This window comes from Dinoponera quadriceps, unplaced genomic scaffold (genome assembly GCF_001313825.1).
Source record: "Dinoponera quadriceps isolate SergipeBrazil2010 unplaced genomic scaffold, ASM131382v1 scaffold1769, whole genome shotgun sequence".
NCBI classification, from domain to species: Eukaryota; Metazoa; Arthropoda; class Insecta; order Hymenoptera; family Formicidae; genus Dinoponera; species Dinoponera quadriceps.
Window position 1 is genome coordinate 330001 of NW_014555826.1, and position 19555 is coordinate 349555.

At 44.6% G+C, this 19555-nt stretch overlaps 1 protein-coding gene and 1 non-coding gene across 3 annotated transcripts in view; both read right to left on the reverse strand.

Moving 5' to 3' along the window:
- The window catches only part of LOC106745485 (cytospin-A-like), a 47369-nt gene that overhangs the window by 19767 nt on the left and 8047 nt on the right, over nucleotides 1-19555 (reverse strand). The window contains exons 1-3 of one of the 2 annotated variants that reach the window (XM_014621124.1): nucleotides 8476-8676; nucleotides 6565-6665; nucleotides 1521-1667 (exon numbers count right to left, since the gene is read on the reverse strand). In XM_014621124.1, coding sequence (XP_014476610.1) covers nucleotides 1521-1667; nucleotides 6565-6665; nucleotides 8476-8514 — 287 coding nt within the window. In that variant the 5' untranslated portion in view covers nucleotides 8515-8676. Of the gene's footprint in view, nucleotides 1-1520; nucleotides 1668-6564; nucleotides 6666-8475; nucleotides 8677-19555 lie in introns of those variants that run through there. The other variant, XM_014621123.1, reaches the window with a different exon arrangement.
- On the reverse strand, nucleotides 4922-4993 carry Trnac-gca. The gene has a single exon. It is a non-coding gene; the product is annotated as a tRNA-Cys (tRNA).

Sequence of the window (19555 nt, forward strand, 5' to 3'; positions counted from 1 at the left end):
GGCGGCGGCGGTTTTTGCGGACTTTCGAATCGCTAATGAAAAAGCAAGACTGGTCGAGAGCAGAGTGGTGGTAACCGGCATCTATACGTGGCCGCCGCGCAGGGATTTCCGGCGAAAGATCGATCTGTCGGCGCCGATCGGTCGAAAATATCGTACTAATTGAGTCGTTCATTCACATAGATTCGTGGCTGCACGACGACCACGCGCGAACGACCACGGCTGCTGCTGCTGCTTTTCCGCGCATTCGAGCGCCTGCATAATCATCGACACGCGGCAAGATCGAACGCGAGAACGTATCGGAGTAAAGAGAGCTTGCGAGAACTCGCGTCACACGGGAAATGTTCAATTAGCCGCTAATACGTCGCAGTGCACGCCGCTTATGAGAATCGACAGACGCGGAAATAACTCGAATGCTACAACAGATACACAGCGTAGACGTCTGTCGAGGTCGACGACAGGACGAACGTAACGAGAATAATACAATACAAGAGATACCATAGCGTCGCTCGGCGGATATTCTCGGCGGACACAATAAAAATATGTATATGTTGCACATGTTGTATATGGTACTTAAAATCGTACCTTGTTAAAATGTGTCTATTAAATTGTTCACATACCCGTGTGCTGATTTAACATATTATATTTATCTCTTATAGTCATCACAATATTTGGTATTGAATGTCGATATTCAACATGTGTGTAAGCGTTCAAATACACTCGCAAGATAATAAATCTGAAATAATATTTAGATAAAAATTAGATAATAAATTTTAAATCATATTTTGATAGAAATTAGATCGAGTAGAAATTATTTCGAGCGGAGATTACAAAGTAAAAAGGAATATCTTAAATACAAATTATTTTAAATTGAAATTTTTTTTTAACTGAATGAAACTGAACAGAATGAAACGTTGGAGGAAAAAAAAAGAAGAAGAAGCGATTGATAAATGGCTCTCAGCTGGGATTTGCGAGAATATTCTAAACAGCACTAAGTTTAGGAGAAAATGTTTTCAAGATGTTCGAAAGATGCCCTACTATTTTTAAACCTTTCTCAGACGCCTTTTGTAAGTCTGCGTAAGTCTGTATACGTACGTCTGTCCCATGGAACAATTTGGCAGGGCAAATACCTAGTACAGTCGCATCGCGTGTATCCGCCGACTTTCAAGATCGCGGCCAGACGTTCGGTGACGCGACCGATCTCGGAGACGTCCTCTCGTCATAGAGTATGTATCGACGAAAGACAGTCGCAGATATCCTTAATGTTGTACGTATAGCGCGTGGCATCGAGAAATCGTGGGGAAAGGAGCAACGGGCCAGGTCGTCGAACCCGTTCGCGCGAACTAGCGACGAACGGGCGCATCTCGCGGCGCCTTTTTCCCCTCTCTCTCTTTCGCTCCTCTCTTTCTCTTTTTCTCCTCCTCCTCCTCTCTCTCTCTCTCTTTCTCTCTCTCCCTCCGTCTCTTTTTTACAGGCGGCAGCTTACACGCGAGACTACTAAAGCATGCTCGAAGAAGACTCACTTTAGCTGATCCCCCGGCTTCGCCTTGCCGCGGACGTCGACGTGCTCGACTTTTCTGCTCGCCGCTGGTCTCCTCGGGCTGAAGAGCGACGCGACCGTGTCCCTTTTCCTGCCCGGGTTCGCCGCTGTCCTCGTTGATGGGTTCGCCCTGAAATCCGCATTAAGACCGGATTAAATTGCGAATCGGCGATCTCTCGTTAATTAAGGGTCGCGCCGACCGCGACGCGGCTAATTGGTCAAATCGCGCATTCGCTTCGCCGATCTTTCTTTAAACGAAGCGAACGGTAGCCGTGTTGGAAAGGTGGACGCCACTTTCGACTTGTATCGACTCGTTGAAAACCAAGAGATAGACGTCGGTATTAGTATTGTCAGTGTAAACCGAGTATTTCTAGGTATTTCTATACTTAGTTATCCAAACTCGCGGATACCCGAATACCCGGAATAAAGAAAGAAATTTCTAAAGAAATTATGTATTTTTTTCTATAGAAATATATTCTCCTTGCTAATCTGCTCATATAAGTATTAAAGAAAGACTACGAAAAGTGTTTATCTTGTTAGATATTCAATATTTCATATTTTACCAGATATTTTTTATCTTTGATATACACACACGTATCCTAATATAAAGATTAAATATTTTGTAAAGTATCTGCTTGTCGCTGATTTCGCCTCGATATTTTTACAAGTATAACATGACTTTAAGAATAGACAAGAAGATAATAGTAAGAATAAAGAATTATACGGGGGAAAAAACTGGTTGCATTAATTAGAAAATGAACAACCAGATGCGTTCTAGTTGAAGGGAACAGAATTTCCAGTTCTTATGGCTTAAATGTGGTTTTTATAACCAGAAAATCACATTTCTATTTCCTCCAACCAAAATGCATCTTCTGGTTGTTCTCTTTCTGGTTAATATAATCAAACTTTTTTTCTGTGCAGATATTCGAGTTACTCACAAATTAACCGAGTGTTGCTCGAATGCTCAGTTAATTTGAGAAACAGCCGAGTAATACTTTTAAAAGACAATGCGAGACGTTCTGAAACAAGTGAGGAAAGTGAATCGCTCTCGCGCCTGCATTCTACGGTCGTTCTTTCTCTCTCAACGAGTGCGAGAATCCCTCTCTCACGCTTACGATGGACATGAGGAATGCACACGCGACACATAAGCAGCGTGTCGCGCGGAAAAAGGTCGCGTAATTCGTTGCGCAAGAAAAAATCGGAGGATGCGATGGATGTGACAATCGTTCCTAACGGCGAGAAAGCCGCCGTTGTCGCTGAATCTCTCGTGTTGTTGCGCAAAGAAATCGATAGAAAGTTACATAACGCCGCGTGTGTACGTGCGTGCGTGTAACGAGATGCAATTGTAGCCGAGGTGCGTGTACCTGCAGGTGACTGTCTAACGGCGGAGGATTACGTAACGCGTGCGTGCACGCCGTTAACGCGCTCCCACGGGAACGACAGGCGAGGACGATTTTTCCCGCTAATTTCGTTATCGCGCAGCTTTAAGCGTTGTCGCGCGCGAGAAAGCAGTGTCTCTCGTCGCCACGAAGCTCTCGTTCTCGACGACGGCTCGATGAGGAACGACGTGATCCGTACCAACAAACCGTGTAACGTCCCAGCGAGTTTTCGAGATTCCAGAGCTCCGTCGGGAGATGAAAGATCACGACGGAATGTTTTCGAGTAACAACGCGTGGCGTTAAAACCAAATCACGCTAGCGATTGCCGATTGAATTGCGACTGGCGATTACTGTTCGACCAATCAGAGCAAAGCAATCACTGATTGAGATCAGCAACCGACATTTAGAAAATGTTCTATTTTATAATCGTCAATCGCTAGTGTGATTTGGCCTTTACAGGGAACCGAGCCACGTTGGCCCAAAGATCACACGTTTGCCATGCGTTTCGTTGAATTTATAGATTTACTGTAGGAGAAAAACAGTGGAAAAGATATCGCGACACGTTCCTTTTAGAACAGAGACAAAAATCATCTGTGTTGATTCAATAAATGAATCGATACTATCTGCGACTCTTAATGATACAGTCTGCCCTGTAAATATTTTACTGATATTATATTAACATATCGGTGACAGGAAACGAGAAATTCTCGTTTTCACACGCATTAGCGACGGGAAACGAGATTTCTCGTTTTTTGAACGCGAATGCAGCTTACCAGTAATTTCTCTGAGATTTTACTAGTCGCCAATATGTTGATTTATCTTTTACACATATTACTATATGTTAAATATATGCCTCTATATTGTATATATTATATAAATATATCTTCAATTACCTTACATGAGTATAATTAGCATTAGAGGTCGCGGGCGGTAAACTTGATGCTAAATTTGAGCCCAGAGCGAGAAATAAGTCGACTCCAAAGGACGAGGGGAGGTAAAGGACAGGTTGGAGGCGCGTAGAACTCGATTCGACGAGTTTAGCGTATCGACGGGTTCCAGTGTGTATCGGCGGGGCGAGTTGATGAGGTCAGTACGATCGCTGACCGCTGGTGGTCAATGCCCTCATCGGATAGTCTGTTGCGAACGAATGAACGAGCGAACGAATGAAGGAAGGAAGGACCGAACGAACGAACGGCCGGACGATCGATCGATCGATCGGCTCGGCGAAACGGATTGATTACATTCCAACGTTCGGCGTCTGGTTAACGACGTTCACACGGTATTACGTAAGTTAAACATGACTTCTCGTCTCTGAGGATAGGTCCAGTGAGTTTCCTAGAAGAGGACGGTCAACGTGAACCGGCGATGATAACGCCGGTCGGCAGCACGTGCGTGAGTTTTATCATGCGCGTCTTATCTGCGTTACATGCGTTCGCTGGTTTTCGACGGTTTCAGTGGATTTCAAATGATAAAAGTGATCGAAATTTGTGAGAACGACTGATAACTTTCGACCTCTGTGGAAGGGACATACCGAGAGGCTGTCTGTCCCGCGTCCGCCGTAGACGCGTCCACCGAGGAAGGTGTGACACCTTACACTCATCTATTATTAATTCAGGGAACTCACGCACACGGTGACATCTTCGACGAAGGAGCTATATATAATTTTCGCGGAAAGGGACTCGTTTGTTGTGTACTTGGCGAAAGTCGACAATTTCAGCAGCGTGTTATCGGAAACTGCGTGCGAATGTGCAAGAAAAAATAATGTAAATCTCTCCTAATATCGTGTGTGATGTAAGAATATTTTTTTATCAGCTGTCGGAAGCGAGAGAAAAATTCATACCGGAGTGTCACGACGGTCCGGTAATATTTCGAAATACTCTACGTTGTAAAGACAATGTTTGTTGTAACGAAAAATAATAATAACGTAGCTGCGGGGACTAACGCGCCAGGTAAATACAGATGATATTTTGAAAGAGCCATAGAAAAAACGGAAGAAAAAAAAACAAGGGGACACCCGGGTTTGAACCGGGGACCTCTCGATCTGCAGTCGAATGCTCTACCACTGAGCTATATCCCCAATTGAGAGTTTCTTGTTTAACTAGCACTCTTCACACCTGACGCGCAATATAAAATGTCACTTTTGATAAATATAAGAGGGAAATTTTTTCTTCATATCGAAGTATAATTATATTTTTACAAAGTAACTAAGTTTATTATAAAAATAAAAATTTATGAAAACATTTCTGCAATAATTTTAGCGTCTTTTGTCCATTTAATAATAGCTATATGTATATAAGATTCGTTTAGAAATTTAATTTGCGAAAATTAACATTTTCACATCAGCCGAAAACATTTTGCTCCACACCTATCTGCGGTTCTATTGCAGTTCATTATTATCTCCATTATTATCGGTTTACGGAAAAATTTTGACGCGCCTTTCGTGATTATACGCGTAATCATTTTTCGACGCGTTGAAACGGCAAGAATTCAAACACCGAGCGGTTTTGCGAATCGCGATATAAAAGATTTCTCGAAGTAAAAACGAAGCCGTTCGTGGAAGCGGCTAAATAACAGACTTCCCGGAAAAATAATAGTGGGACCAGTTTTCCGATCCGTGACGGACGGGAAACCTTTACCACGCCGCATCTATCGTGATTATTACAGTAACGAGCGGTTATTACCGCATCGCCTCGACACAACGCGCGTATGCGCACTGAAGAAACCGGACTCTTGGCGTCCTCTGTGCCGCGTCTCATTCGTTACGACGGTCGACGCGATGTCGATAACGCAGGAAGCTAGTTAGCATTTGGGAATCTACGCTTTTGTTAAATTTTTATTACGTTTACGAAAGAAAAACTGAAGAAAGATATAATTTGCGACGAGACATTTTCACGAAATTTTTCAGAAATATCACGGATAATTTAGATCCAATTTTCCCAATGGCCGGTTCGCGAAAGGTAAATGAATTTCGAATGAACTCGAGAAATAAAAATAATCTAACTAACATTAAAGATTTTTTCACCACCTTGCTGATTCGCAAGTTAAGAGAGTTAATAATCATTATTAACAATTATAATTTGGATCATATGTCATCATGGTATCATTCTATATAGTAAATGTAGATCATTCTATATAGTAAAAATATTTTGTAGTTGTGTTAAAATAGGTCCTTATTCAAAATTTTGTGTTAATTTTTAGCATATCCATGTGTTGATTTAACATATTGTGTTTGTTTGTCTCTATACTTTGTATTACGTATAGTATATATAATTCATACTCAATACTTTGTATTATTTATACTTCAGTGTCGATTAACATATCAATTTTGTATTAATTTTTGACATAATATTCGTATTACTTTTCAACATATTCACCTTGTATTAAATTAACACGATAATTTGACTGGACTGTTTGGGACATGTGAAATGTATTAAGTTTAATAACAGCATTTTTTACTGTGTAGTTACTTTCTGCAGTCATATCGTGCGTAGAACAACTTACAAAAACAAAAACGCAGCTGTGCGAGAAATGATGGATCCTTACGAGGTTTCGAATTGCCACGAGCTTCCAGCGTTACTATTAGTGAACCCGACGAAATCTGGAAAGGATTCATCAGTCTCGTGAGCTAATTAACAGATGTGCACTCACTGATTTCCGTTGGCCTTCTTCGTGAGCGGCAGAGTATTTTGCGTCGTCCGTTTATTAAACGGTGCCCGCCCGCCCGAACCCACGGACATCCCGCTTCGAGCCTGGAAGCAAGAAAACCGTGATCAATTTAAAATGAACGAGGCGTCTCAAATCCGTGCATAATTATAACGAGATAAACGACACGAGAATGAGCGAGAATAAGACGTTGAGATCTCTCGTGGAAACTATTTGTCGAAAAACGACACAGGACGCGGTTAAGAGCATACGTCTCTCTCTCTCTCTCTCTCTCTCTCTCTCGTACTCGTAGCTCACGCGTCTTCCGGGTTGAGCGTGGAAATAAATAAAGAAGAAACGTATTAATGCACAGTTCCGCTCTGATTCGCGTGCGTCGCGCGCCGCTCTTTAAGAGCGGCAATTAAACCCACTAAGAGGTAAGCTATTACATACACACCTACATGTAGAACGGTAGATTACCGGACACGGATGCGGTTTTTAATAATAATAAAAAAAAAAAAAAGCAGGACGCTATCGCCGCGTCGAATCGCCGCGCCACGTCGTCTCGAACTTGCCTTTAATGCAGCCGCGATTTCACGTGCGCGCGCACGCGCGACACATGCATAATTATCCGACGCGTTTAAGAACGAATAATTATCGGGCTTCGCGCCTAACGTTCCCGTGCCGCTCTGTTTGCCGCTGTGACATGTTGCAGCGCTCGGTAGCTGAAGCGTCGCGCGTGCCTTTTCGCGTATAAACATCCCAGGATGGCGCGTTGGTCCGTCAAAAACAGATGTTCGGATCTACAATAGATGTGTGCTAAGCCTTTGATCTCTAAGCACTAAATTATAACGGAATTTCAAACAAAAGGCATTTCCCACGCTGCCAAAAATCTTTACAACGCATAATTCTTGGAAATTGGGAGCGCTGGTCTGGTAGCGCTGGGAAAGTTTTTTGCTCGAAATTACGTTACAATTTAGTACTTAGAGCAAACGGTTAAAGGCTTACTTTGCCACAGGCTTAATTAGTTGTGACGAATATCGAAACGAAGCTCTCAATTAAAGTGAGCTCATCGCGAATTTCTCATTCAGCAAGTCGATTCGGCGTACGGATCTCATTGCCGAACGCACATGTAACAGTCGGCTAAGTAATCCGACGCCATAACCACGGATAATAAACGCGTCTGGCGGATCTCGTATCGGTTCGGAAGCGTACATAACAATCCGCCGAGTTCTTTATCTCATTCTCTCAAAGCGCGTGCGATAACAGGACAAGATTCGATTACACACGAGCTTCTTGCGACGTTCCACGATAAACGAGCGAGGAATATTTCAAAGTTGCCAATACTTATTTGCAACCTTGTACTCGCGTATGATACGGCCGAAATATTATCCAAACGCGTCTTACTTGCTGCTTATCGGTCGAGACATTTAATGGACGCGACCATGAGTCACTACTATCTTTGCGTTATCTACGTTATTGCATACCGTCTATCGCACTGCAAATAAGCTCGGTTTCCGTGTCGACGCTTTGTTAGCGCAAGGGACGATCGAATAAATTGACAAAAGACACCCATACGTGGCGACGAGTGTAACACATTGACCACGTTCAGCAGAACGTTTAATATGCAACTGTTGAAAGTTTTCCGAGCTGAGATTGGATTATTCTTTTAGATCTACAAGAATAACCCAATGTCAGCACAGGAAACTTCCAACAGTTGCAAATTAAACGTTCTGCTGAACGCGGTCATTGACGCTCGACTTCACCAACGTCAATTCAAACCTGAATATAATCTTTCCTCTCCTCGAAGACTTGAACTCAAGGTTTAACCGCAGTTGCTGAAATCGGGTGCGTACAAGGCGCGAAAAATTCGCGCACGCGCGGCGAAGGCGCGCTGCGAGTGCGTCGAGTATTTACCGAATTCCCGCTCAGCGCGTCTAGGAACTGCCGGATCATCTTCAGCAGGGGATTAAAACCGACGTCGAATCACACCGTCTTACACCGCCCACGTCACACCGGCGCGTCTCACGTTACACAAGGCGAAGAGACGCCGGTTTCGCTTGCAGCGCACTCGTCGTCGATACGCACGCGGGCCTGTATACACGCACGCACACACTTCCGCGGAATCAAAAGCTCCCCCCCCCCCCNCCGCGATGCACTTTGACACTTCCCGAAGAGTCGCCTCCGCGCTAACGGGTGCCTCGACAAAGGATGAAAAAAAAAAGGAAAAAAGAGAAAAGATATCGTCGAGTCCTCCCAGTGCAGACCGTTAATGCGATGCGATCTTCGCGCGATTTCTCGACAAAATGCCGAGAGAGAACGACGACAACGTGAACTCGATGCAATCTCGAGAACACCCGCGACACACACGCGAAGGAGCTCAGCCGAGGACTGACGGGGAATTGGAACTGGTGAGATAAGAATTAAGTCGTCCGCGATAAGCTGGGAAATATCTACAGGTGAGTACACGTACTCACACCCGGTTACGAGCTCGCGCGAGCGTCTACCAGGAACGCGCGAGACCCGACGTGGTGTATGGTAAACAGAGTTTGTATTGTCCCACCGAGATACAACCGTACGACAACACGTCGTGAGAAACTTCGTGGGGGAGAGGGGGGGATCGATAATGAACGACAAAAAGAAAAGGAGAGAGAAAAAAAGTCCCACGTCTGTCAACGTCGCGATGACGGTCGCGCGACCGTCGACGCACGCTTGCAAATAAACCGCGATCGCATTTCGTTTTATCTTGCGACAAACGATCCTGGTGAGATTCCCTCCCTCGCGATCGCTCCCGATCAGCGCGTCGTCCCGTGTGCTTTTGGCTCCGACGGGTGTTCCGATCGCGGCCCCCGTGGAAACACGGCGGCGGATCGAGGAGCAGGATTTCGTTTGTATCATCGCGGATACTACACCGGGCGACTTCGATCGGAAGGCTATACATATCCGTATCTCCTCGCGAAGGTTCATCGAACCTTGGCGCGGCGCACGTACGGGTTCTCTCGGCCAATAATAAAGATGCACGCCCGGTACGTAACTACGCTCTGTACATACGTACGTAAGTACTACCCTGGTGCTGCACCCGTACTCTCTCTCTCTCTCTCTCACCGCCGCCGTTTATACAAGGTGTCCCGTCTACTACGATATCTGCCGCCCGTCTACTACGATATTGTCTCACTTGGTTTCGAGAATAAATTGTATAATTTATAAGTTTCGGGAAAAAAAAAAACACCACATTTCTCACCGATTTTTCTTTTATTTCTTACCTTCCTTACGGAAAAAATAAATAAATGTGGCAGGTTTTAACCGAACGCACGGTAAATTTTTCCGAACGGATTTTTGTACCTTTGGGACCGAAACCGAGGGGAAATCCTCGGAAATCCACGGGGAAATGGGGAGAAACGATTTTTTCTCCCGAAACTCAGAAACTATAATGTATTGTCACGGCGATAACGCGAAGGAAACGCGGTATCGACTCGTGCTACTAACCCATTAATGACTGATCATTTATAGCACCCTTCTCTTATTGTATAATATTATATATTACACTAGTATATAATTTTGTTGCTTCTGAAACTTTTCAATTCCCGGATACATCTGTGTCTTCGATGAAAATAATTCTAACACTATAATCTGAACTCTGTGGGAGATCTCAGATAGATCAGATAAGTTGTCAAACAGACGAACTGATCTTTTAATTGAAAACAATCGTGAAATAATGATGGCCTCTAATGAGTTGATTCGCGTGAGTCTATTAAAATTCCACGCCTTTGCCTCTTTACCGTGATTCGTCATCGAGCGGTTACCGGCTCGGATTAATTATTGATTGTAGTTATTCAGGGCTGCTCGACCGGCGGCGAATGGCGTCGCGTAATAAGACGCGAATCGCGGTGTACGTATTGCGTACACCGAAATACAAATGAAATTTGCACCCGCGACTCGGCTATTATTCGCCGTGGAATTTCTGACCGCCTTCCCGGATCGCTACGTTCTCTCTCTTTCTCTCTCGGTCGGTGCGGTTTTTCGAAACCTGGATCGCCCAGTATTCTCGAACACACCGTTACATTCTCGTATCGCGAATTCTAGGTTGCAACATTCCGAGACTGCGTTACGTTCGGCGACCCTCTCGCATCCTCGGGATATCGATGTTATCGTATCGCCCGCTCCTTTTCTCGCTCCGAGGCGCTCTCCCGATGCAAGGGTGGAAAGAAGAGGACGCGTTAGCACGTACGCGTGAAGAAACGACGCGAACGCGTTTCAAGTGTCCGGCAAAACCGCCTCTGACACCGATTATTATCCTCCTAATGAGCTTTGGCGGGAATACTAACTGGTAATGAACGAGCCTGACTTAATCTCCGCGTAATCATGACGATCTCTTGTCGTGATTCCGCACGATCGCGAGGCGAGATCCTTTCCTGCGATCTGTCTTCGCGGTGACTTTCGCATAGACGTATAGAATAGACCGAGCATTCCCATTGGAGGGCTGAAGCCGGTATTAGTAAGAGAGGGCAATAAAGACAATGGTGCTTTTCTTGTCTAATTGACGAGGGGAAGGAGAGGGGAGAAGCGATACATGGTTACAAGTATCATGAACTATCTAACAACTACGAGTGCACACGCAGAAAAGAGATAATCTTAAATCAAGAACCGATATTCTCATATATAAGCAAGAATATCATAATATTCTTGGAAGATTTTTAGTCTCGAACTGAGTTCGAACAATACTTGCGTCAATGCAAATTCAAACGAGTAAGAAGACTAAGAATCTTCTAAGAAGATTATATTCTTCTTCCTAATGTTTTTGCTTCTATACGAGTATCTATTCTTGATTTAGGGCTAATTCTTTTCTGCGTGGTGTATTATTTGTGTGCCTTTCACATAATCACAAGTTATTCTTCTCTCTTCTTCACTATGTCCACTCTCACTCTTCAGTTTCTCCCACATCGTCCCCTCCTACAGTATCCATCCGTGTAACAGAGAAAGCATCACTGTAAACGTATCTCTGTCCTTCGTTCCTTCGGCTCTTCAATGGCAATGCTCGGTCTATTTCTACAAGTCTACGGCATCGTCGGCCCGCATGCATCTCATGCTAAACGGACCCCACCCTCGCGAAATTCCTGCGTGCGCCACGCGACACCCCGTATACAACGCGTTCGCACGCACGTACGCCTGTCTACTTAGTGGCGGCTGCGTCTCGCGTGTTTCTCTCGACGACGATGACGACGGCGGGCGCGGGAATTGGAATTCCTGCGGAATGGATCATTGGCTCCCGATGACGTCTCTTCGCGGTGGCGCGGTAAAAATCGCGACAGGAGCCGCGTCGGGAACGTCGATCGGCTGCGTGTGTAAACCACGAAGGTGTACACAAAGGGTACCGCTGCTGATGTTGCTACCGCGATACGCCGGGAGTATTTTCGCCGATATTTACGACGCTCGTACCTTGCACCGTAACGACGAGCCTACGAGTTACGTCGAAATTATTCTAATCGCAACAACACCGATACCGGGTCTCGCGTGCTGGACACGTTAGGAAAGTCACGATGACAAGCCGAGTTTTCGGGACAAACATCGGCAGCGTGTTGTTATTACGAGTTCCGTTACCCCGTTCGTCACGACGAGAGATAAGGAACATTGCAATGCGAAAGAGAAGACCTCGAAAACGAAAATGTCATATATTATAATATTATAATATTGAAGAGAGAAAAATCTAAAAATGAATCTAGAGAACTAAAGAAAAAAAAAGCTAAGGGATTTAAAGATTATGCACACATTATTACGTACATCGAAATTTAGAGAAATCCGATCAGCCGGACACACACAGAGAAAAAGGTTTCTTTAGATTTAGTATTTCTATTCATTCGACTAAAATTTGTTTCGCAGAAAACAATATATGCTTATACGAAATATTATTTGCTTGAGTAAAAATGTTATTGTCTCATTCAAGAAAACTCTATTATTTAATAGAAAGGACGCTATTATTTGAAATAATATCTTTTAACCAAATAAAATATTATTTGGTTACAATAAATATGTAAAATGAAATTTCTTTGTAAGAAAATTATCTTTCGTTTCCAAAACAAATTTTTTAAATTTAAGATAGAGATACGTATTCGTTGAAAAGACGAACAATCGTACTTGTTAATCGAAACGTTAGGTTCTTTGGAACGTGTCAAAGATGAAATTTATCTGGATGCAATAAAATTGATTAAATTTGAAGAAATCTCTTTCTCGGTGCACGAAAAAGTTCAAGGTATCGGGAGCTTTTCGGAGCCGGAAGCCCCGGGGGCCCGGAATTCACGAGCGTCCTAGAATTCACTCACGGGTTCAACGGTCCTAGGAAATTGCCTTGAGACTATTAACACGTTATGATATATGAGCGCGCGCGCGCGCGCGCGATTGCGTGTGCATTAAGCAATCGCGTATCAATTTCTCCGAAGGCGCGCTAAAAAGGCGATCTGTATTTCATCAAGCGAAGCATACATTTGCAACCGGGAGATCCATCGAGTGACGATGGTTAATCGACGCGTTATCAGCGATGCGCCGTCGTCGTTGTCGTCGTCTCCGTACGATGTTTTTCACTTCTGGCCGCAGGGTGTGGCGACGATAGGTCTTTTGCCTACATTTTACCGATAACTTCCGCTGGCAACGACGATAGATAGCAATGGTATTAGTGGCGAGACGCCGATTCCACGTCACGCGCGGATAACATTTCGCGACGAAGAAGCATCACTCTTCTTTAACGTACGTGCTACGAATAAATCTCTCTCTCTCTCTCTCTCTCTCTCTCTCGACTAACATATGTATAAAAGTCCCTGTATTTATTTCTTTGCGTAACGCTGTCAGAGAGGACGAAGCCCCGGAAGTGTGAGGATAAACGCATCTATCATCCACGATTCGTTCGAGTGCGCCCGACCGTCTCATTTTTACCGGAATGTTTTCGCACAAATTCAACTAGAACACGTTTCAAGTGCACAATTAGAAGCAGAAGTGGAATAATAAAATCACGCTTTTCCCACAACTCTCTCTCGAAATTTCTCGGAGTGAAATCTCACTCGAAACTCAATTCAAACTTCGAGCAGAGATCTTTTATCCGTATAAATGAATATTTTAACGAACCAATTTGTTGAATATTTTAACGAGTCAATTTGTTCTCATGAGAAAACGGTGAAACGCATCGGATTCGCTCTCTCTCTCTCTCTCTCTCTATCTCTCTCTCTTAAATTTCGGATGAAGATATTCACTCGGCGATTCAGAGTACGAAGAATTCACTCCAAATGCGAGTGAAAAGTCGTCTCGAATTCGAAGGACTCGACGGCCTCTCTGCTTTTCAAAGGGCGCTTTGCGGATCTCACTCGAAGAAATTCAGAGAGCTTCACTCTTCTCTCCCTCGTCCTCTATCTTCCTTCTGCTCGACCGGATCGAATTTCACGGACGTTGTGGAGACAGCCTTAAGAACCGCACGGCCCACACGGCGAACCCGCGATCGAACGGATCGCTAACCTTTACCGTCTATCTTGGACCGGTGATCGCCTTTGCGAGCTCGACGGCTCGCGAAATTGCCGCGCGACAGGTGCGTCGTGTTACGCGCGCAAGCTAAAGTCGCTCTTTCCACGGATACGCGAACGGACTCACCGGGGAGTCGTCGTGAATCGTCGGTGACGATCGAACGCGTCGTCATCGGTCGGTCGGCACGTGCGTCGCGAGCCGATGACACGCGACGAGTTCAACCCTCGACGATCGGCCATGGCAGGTCGCGTGACTATGTATGGAGAGACAGCTGCGCGCTCGCGAGGACGACGATGAAATTTTTATAGAAAAAATTGAGACGTGCGGCGCGTTCGGCGGAGCGTCGCGTCGTGCGTGATTTTCCTTGTACGCGTACACTCCGATATCCGCGTCGTTAATTGAGTTTCACCGCGTCAAACGCGTCTCCTTGAAAGCTCTCCGCTCGAAATCTTTATCGGGTTACCGTGAGAATCCAATTAATTGGTCTGCTCTTTTAGCTCAACTAGCTGCACTAGTTGTAGAAATTTACATACACGTTGAAGTGCACACGGAGGAAACAAGTTTTGCCGGAACAGCAAATTGTTTGTTAATGTAGTGGCAGAAACAAATTTGTTACACGGGAAAAATAATTTTGCTGTTGTAGAAAAAAGTCGTTGCGTCGATGCGACAGCAATAAAATTTAGTTGACCAAATTATTTTGCCGTCCATATATCCAGCAAATAGCAATTAAAATTTTAACTAATCTTCCCGCTGTCCAAACAAATTTTTTTTACTATCACTATATTAACCCTTGAATGCATAGTGTTGCAAATTTGCAACATATTTATTTTTCCACGTATAAAATACTCATCCTCAGGAATAATTCATAACGCTTCATAGTTATATATTTGCAACGATCTGCTTTAAGTATACAATTCAAAGTTATGCTGCAAAATGTCTTTTGTGCACAATGTTGCATTTTTGCAAGTACGAAAAATTTTGAAAATAAAGAGAATTTTTTTTTACTTAGATTTTTAAAAATATTTTTCTCATTTTCTGGGACTACCTGTGAACCTAAAAAAAAAAAATAATTCAGTAATAAAAAAAAATTCATACATTTAAGGGTTAACGAGCAATTTGCTGTTCTTGCAAAATTTTTCCTCCGTGGCATGAAGCGTACGTACGAGATTCTTAAGCTTCGATTGTGCGTACATTTTTTTTTAACTAATGCAGCCAATTCAGTTAGAAAGAACAAACCAAATGTCCCTCGTCGGGATCGGCCCGGAATCAACACGACTCCGTGCTTATCACCGCGACACACACTACACCGACACTACCTCGAGACAATCTTATCCGAGAGGGCGGGGGAAAATCGGTCCCCGGCGAAAGATTTTTGACAGTCGTCGCTCGTCCACGCGTCGTCGGCACGCGAATCACGCGCGCGCGCTCTCGAAGGCGAATCGAGCCGCGAGAGGAACCGCGAGCGCACCTGTACATAGGTATCCAATTTTCGCCTGCTGCGCCGGAGCGTCCTGTTCGGAGCGGGAAGGGACGAAATCGAAGAGACAGATCGGCTTCGCGAAAGATGACGAGAAGCGCGCCAAGACACGTTCGATTCGACAGTTCGATGCGAACTGACCATCGCGTCCCATGCCAGCCACGCCATGCCACGCTATACCATTCCAATCCGCCACTGTTCCATTCGGTCTTATTTCGTGACCTCTCTCTCTCTCTCTTTCTCTCTCTTTCTTTCGTACTCTCGAGACACGACTCCTTCCTCCCATCGCTCCCATCACTCGGGCTTTCGTCGTGTCGCTACGTTCACAGCCAGCTATCTCTGCCGGTTGCGTATCGATGCGCCTTGCCGGCAATTAGTTCGTTAAGATAAAGGATCAAAGGGAGAAAAGAAGAGATGTTTTTTCTATCTTTGGTTTCTTCGATGAGACCAACGATTTGTGATATAGGACGCACTCATGTCGCGTCATATTCCGTGTCGACGATTCTTCGCGAAACATACGAGTGTACACACAAAGTGTGGAGAATTGCCCGCGAACCTATTGCCCTCTCCTGACACTTTCTTCCTCGAATTGTACTCGCATTCCATTAGAACGGTAGAATGCTCTAAGCGCGACGCCTCCGTCATCCGTCGGGCGAGTGCGTTTCCAAATCGGCGAGATGGCCGATGACGCGTCGTTTAACCGTCGTTAATGAACGTTACGAGAAGTCACCGCCTTTTGTCGTCTTCGGGTATATTCGTCTCGCTAACTACGTGGCGTATACGGTGTGTAGTAACTCATAATGTCAAAATTTTCTGCACGCGGTAAAAATGTTTGTCTGTTCTATGAAATTGCGCGATATCACTGTGCATAAAAAGAAAAAGATTTCTTTAGACGAAATTAAAGATTTATTTAACATATGTATTTGTTTCACTTGGGTTTGTTTAAACAATGAAACAACAATTTGGTATCAAATAATCATGTTGTTTGAATGAAAATGTTACCTCACATTGTAAACTATGCTGTTTGATAGAAAAAAATAGTATTATTTGGAAATAATAATATTGATTTTTCAGTAAAAAGAGATTTGTTTCATTATATATTAAATAATGTTCTACTGAAAACGAGAATTTCTTTAATATTTTCCTAACATAATATTACTTCTTTCAAATAATTTATTGCTTGCGACAACCATTGCAATGTTTGGATGAAAATACACAAAGAAAATATATATGTCATTTGATGTAAAGATATTTATTGTTTGGGAAACCAAACGATTCTGTTTGTTAAATTCGTTTGTTTGCTCCATTCCAAAAGTCAGATTTGTTTTAATTAAAGAAGTTTCATTCAAAGAAATCTTTTCTCTATGCACGATTTAGGATTTTATCGTGCAAAGTACAACTTAAATCTTTCCAAAGCAAACGTGTCTCGAGAATGCAGAATCACGTCTACTATAACAAAAAAATTGTTCATCTCACTAAAAATTGTAGTTATTTTTTTCATCATTTTGTAGCCATTAACTATACTGTCGTTGTTCTGAAAAAAGTAGTAGCATCAATATACATATAAAATTATTGTACATGACACTGTGGTTGCATTTACTGCAACAAAACATTTTCTGACAATTATTTCACACTGAGAGAAATCCTATGAAAATTAGAGTAATTTTCGGCCTATATTTTTCAACCTGAAAAATAGCAGTAGCAATATGCGTATAAGGTTACTATGACTGACACTACAGTAATGCTTCCTGGAAAAATGGTTCTCTCGACTATAATTCTCTACATGTGTGCGATTATAAATACAAGTTACCAAAAATTATCTTCTCAGTGCGCTATACAACGATTACAGTCGCCGACACTGAACGCTTTTTTCCCAGCGCGCTCTTCGCGCAAGCGTGGCATCGCGACGCAACTTTTGACGGCTCGCTCGCCGCGTGACTTCGGTCTACGCTAAGTGGGTGACTTTCTGACCTAATCGCCGCTAATTTCATTCGCTTGACATGGTCGTCGTGCGAATCCGTAGCGCGCTATGGGTCTCACCGGTTCGTTCGCTCGCGTTTTTACACGAGAGTCGTAGAGCATCGGAGAACTCGCCTACCTGCCTGCCTGTCTGTCGCGCTCCAAATACCTGTTCAGCTCTACCCACCTGCCGTGATTATGGCTCGTGGCGTCCCACGTGAATCTAGCCGCGGATCGCGACGTGGGGGGAACTTCGCGCTACCGCCGTGAGAATCCATTTTTTCCGCCCGTTGCCGCTCTTTCCGGCTGCCCTCGATCGGAATTCCCGAAGCCGTGCGACGACAAATCCTTCCTTCCTGCCTGCCCGTCTACCGTATCCCGCGATAAACGTCCGCCCGAGAGGATCGTTCGCCCGGAAACGTACGAAGGATCACTCGAAAATCCATAGCGTCGACGTTCCGCGAGTTTCAAGAACGATCGCGAGAGAGACGAATGATAAGAATCCTCCCGATACAATCGCGTCTCGTTAACGTCGCCGACTGATAGAAAAGCACACGGATAATACGAAGCACGTTTCTCCAACGAACGCACCGGTCCCCGATCGATCGTTACAGTCCACCGACTTCGCGGGCAATACCATGTAGTCGCGCGGCTCCTCTTCGCGCGATACCTCCAAGGTGATCGTTGATCATCGTGGGGTCGATAAATCGCGTGATATCCGTTCGACGGAACGGCACGACTCAGAGCGGTGTCGACGGTAGCGAGGAGAAACGAAGGAAAACGTAAAAGTACGAGCGGGAGAGAACGAAGAAACGCGGAACCGCATGCGTCGCGAACGACAGCCCGCGCGAGACTGCCGGCCGATGACGACGCATCGTCTTTGGCATTCGGCTTGGATGGGCAAGGTAGACGGATGGATGGGTGGATAGATAGATGGATTAATGGATAGACGGCTGGGGACGGGAAGAGACCGCCGTCCAAGTTCGAGGGGGCGCGGTTTCTGGCTTTTTAAACACCCGAGCGTCTCGTTCCACCAATTAAGCGCCGCACAAGTTCCGTTCCAGTTGCGGAAGAGAGTCCCCGCTGCCGGGTCGTCCGAAGTCGCGCACGCCGAGTTTCGCGAGGAAGCTTTACCGACCTACGAGCGGAGACTCGGAGATTCAAAGATGCAGTATCGGTCGTTTTAATTGATTTCCCCGCTTTTGTTTTTACCACTCGATAAACACGCGCGCGACACGCCGCATTATCCCACTGTATATATATATATATATATATCTGTCGTGCATACATAAGCGCGCGCGCGCACACACACACACACACGTGTGTGTGTGTGTGTGCGCTTATGTTATGCACGACAGATAAGATTAAAAGTGTCACCGCGGAGATCGATTAGTTTGTTTACTAGAAATCCCGAAAGCTCAAGCCGACGTGTTTTCGCGCGAGAATCTCGCCCGATGAATGTCAATGTCAAGCACGAAGCTAGCGAATTCGTCGTTTTCCTCCCGTCATCGGGCCGTCGTAACTCATCTATGTGTAAAATTGCAGCGCTGATTAATTAGTCGACCGAACGTCACGCCAATAAAAAAATTGTCGAAGATAATAAATATCACGAATTAAAAAATAATAAATGTTACGCAATAAACAAAACAATAAGAAATGTAAATAATATTGCCATACAAATAAAAATTGGTAATAAAAGACGGCAATGTGCGCATGTGTTTTGTGTGTATACATATGTGGGTGTGTGCGCGTGTCGATGCATATTCGCGATGGAGCTCTTCCCAAAGTGTACGACAGCGGACCACCGCGGGCTGTGCATGACGTAATGCGCATTTCTGGACTAGACCGTGACATTGCATAACAAAATGCATTAACCGCGTATCGCGATACGCAAGTAGCACGAGCCATCCCATTTGTCTAGCCGTCCGACACATAGTGCCATATATTGTCGTCTCATCGTAATTACAAGCTTCTTACGAGCGCGACCATGTACGCTTTACGAGTCTATTAATACTCTAACGCGCTTTCTAACACTATACGCCTGTATAAGAGCCAAGC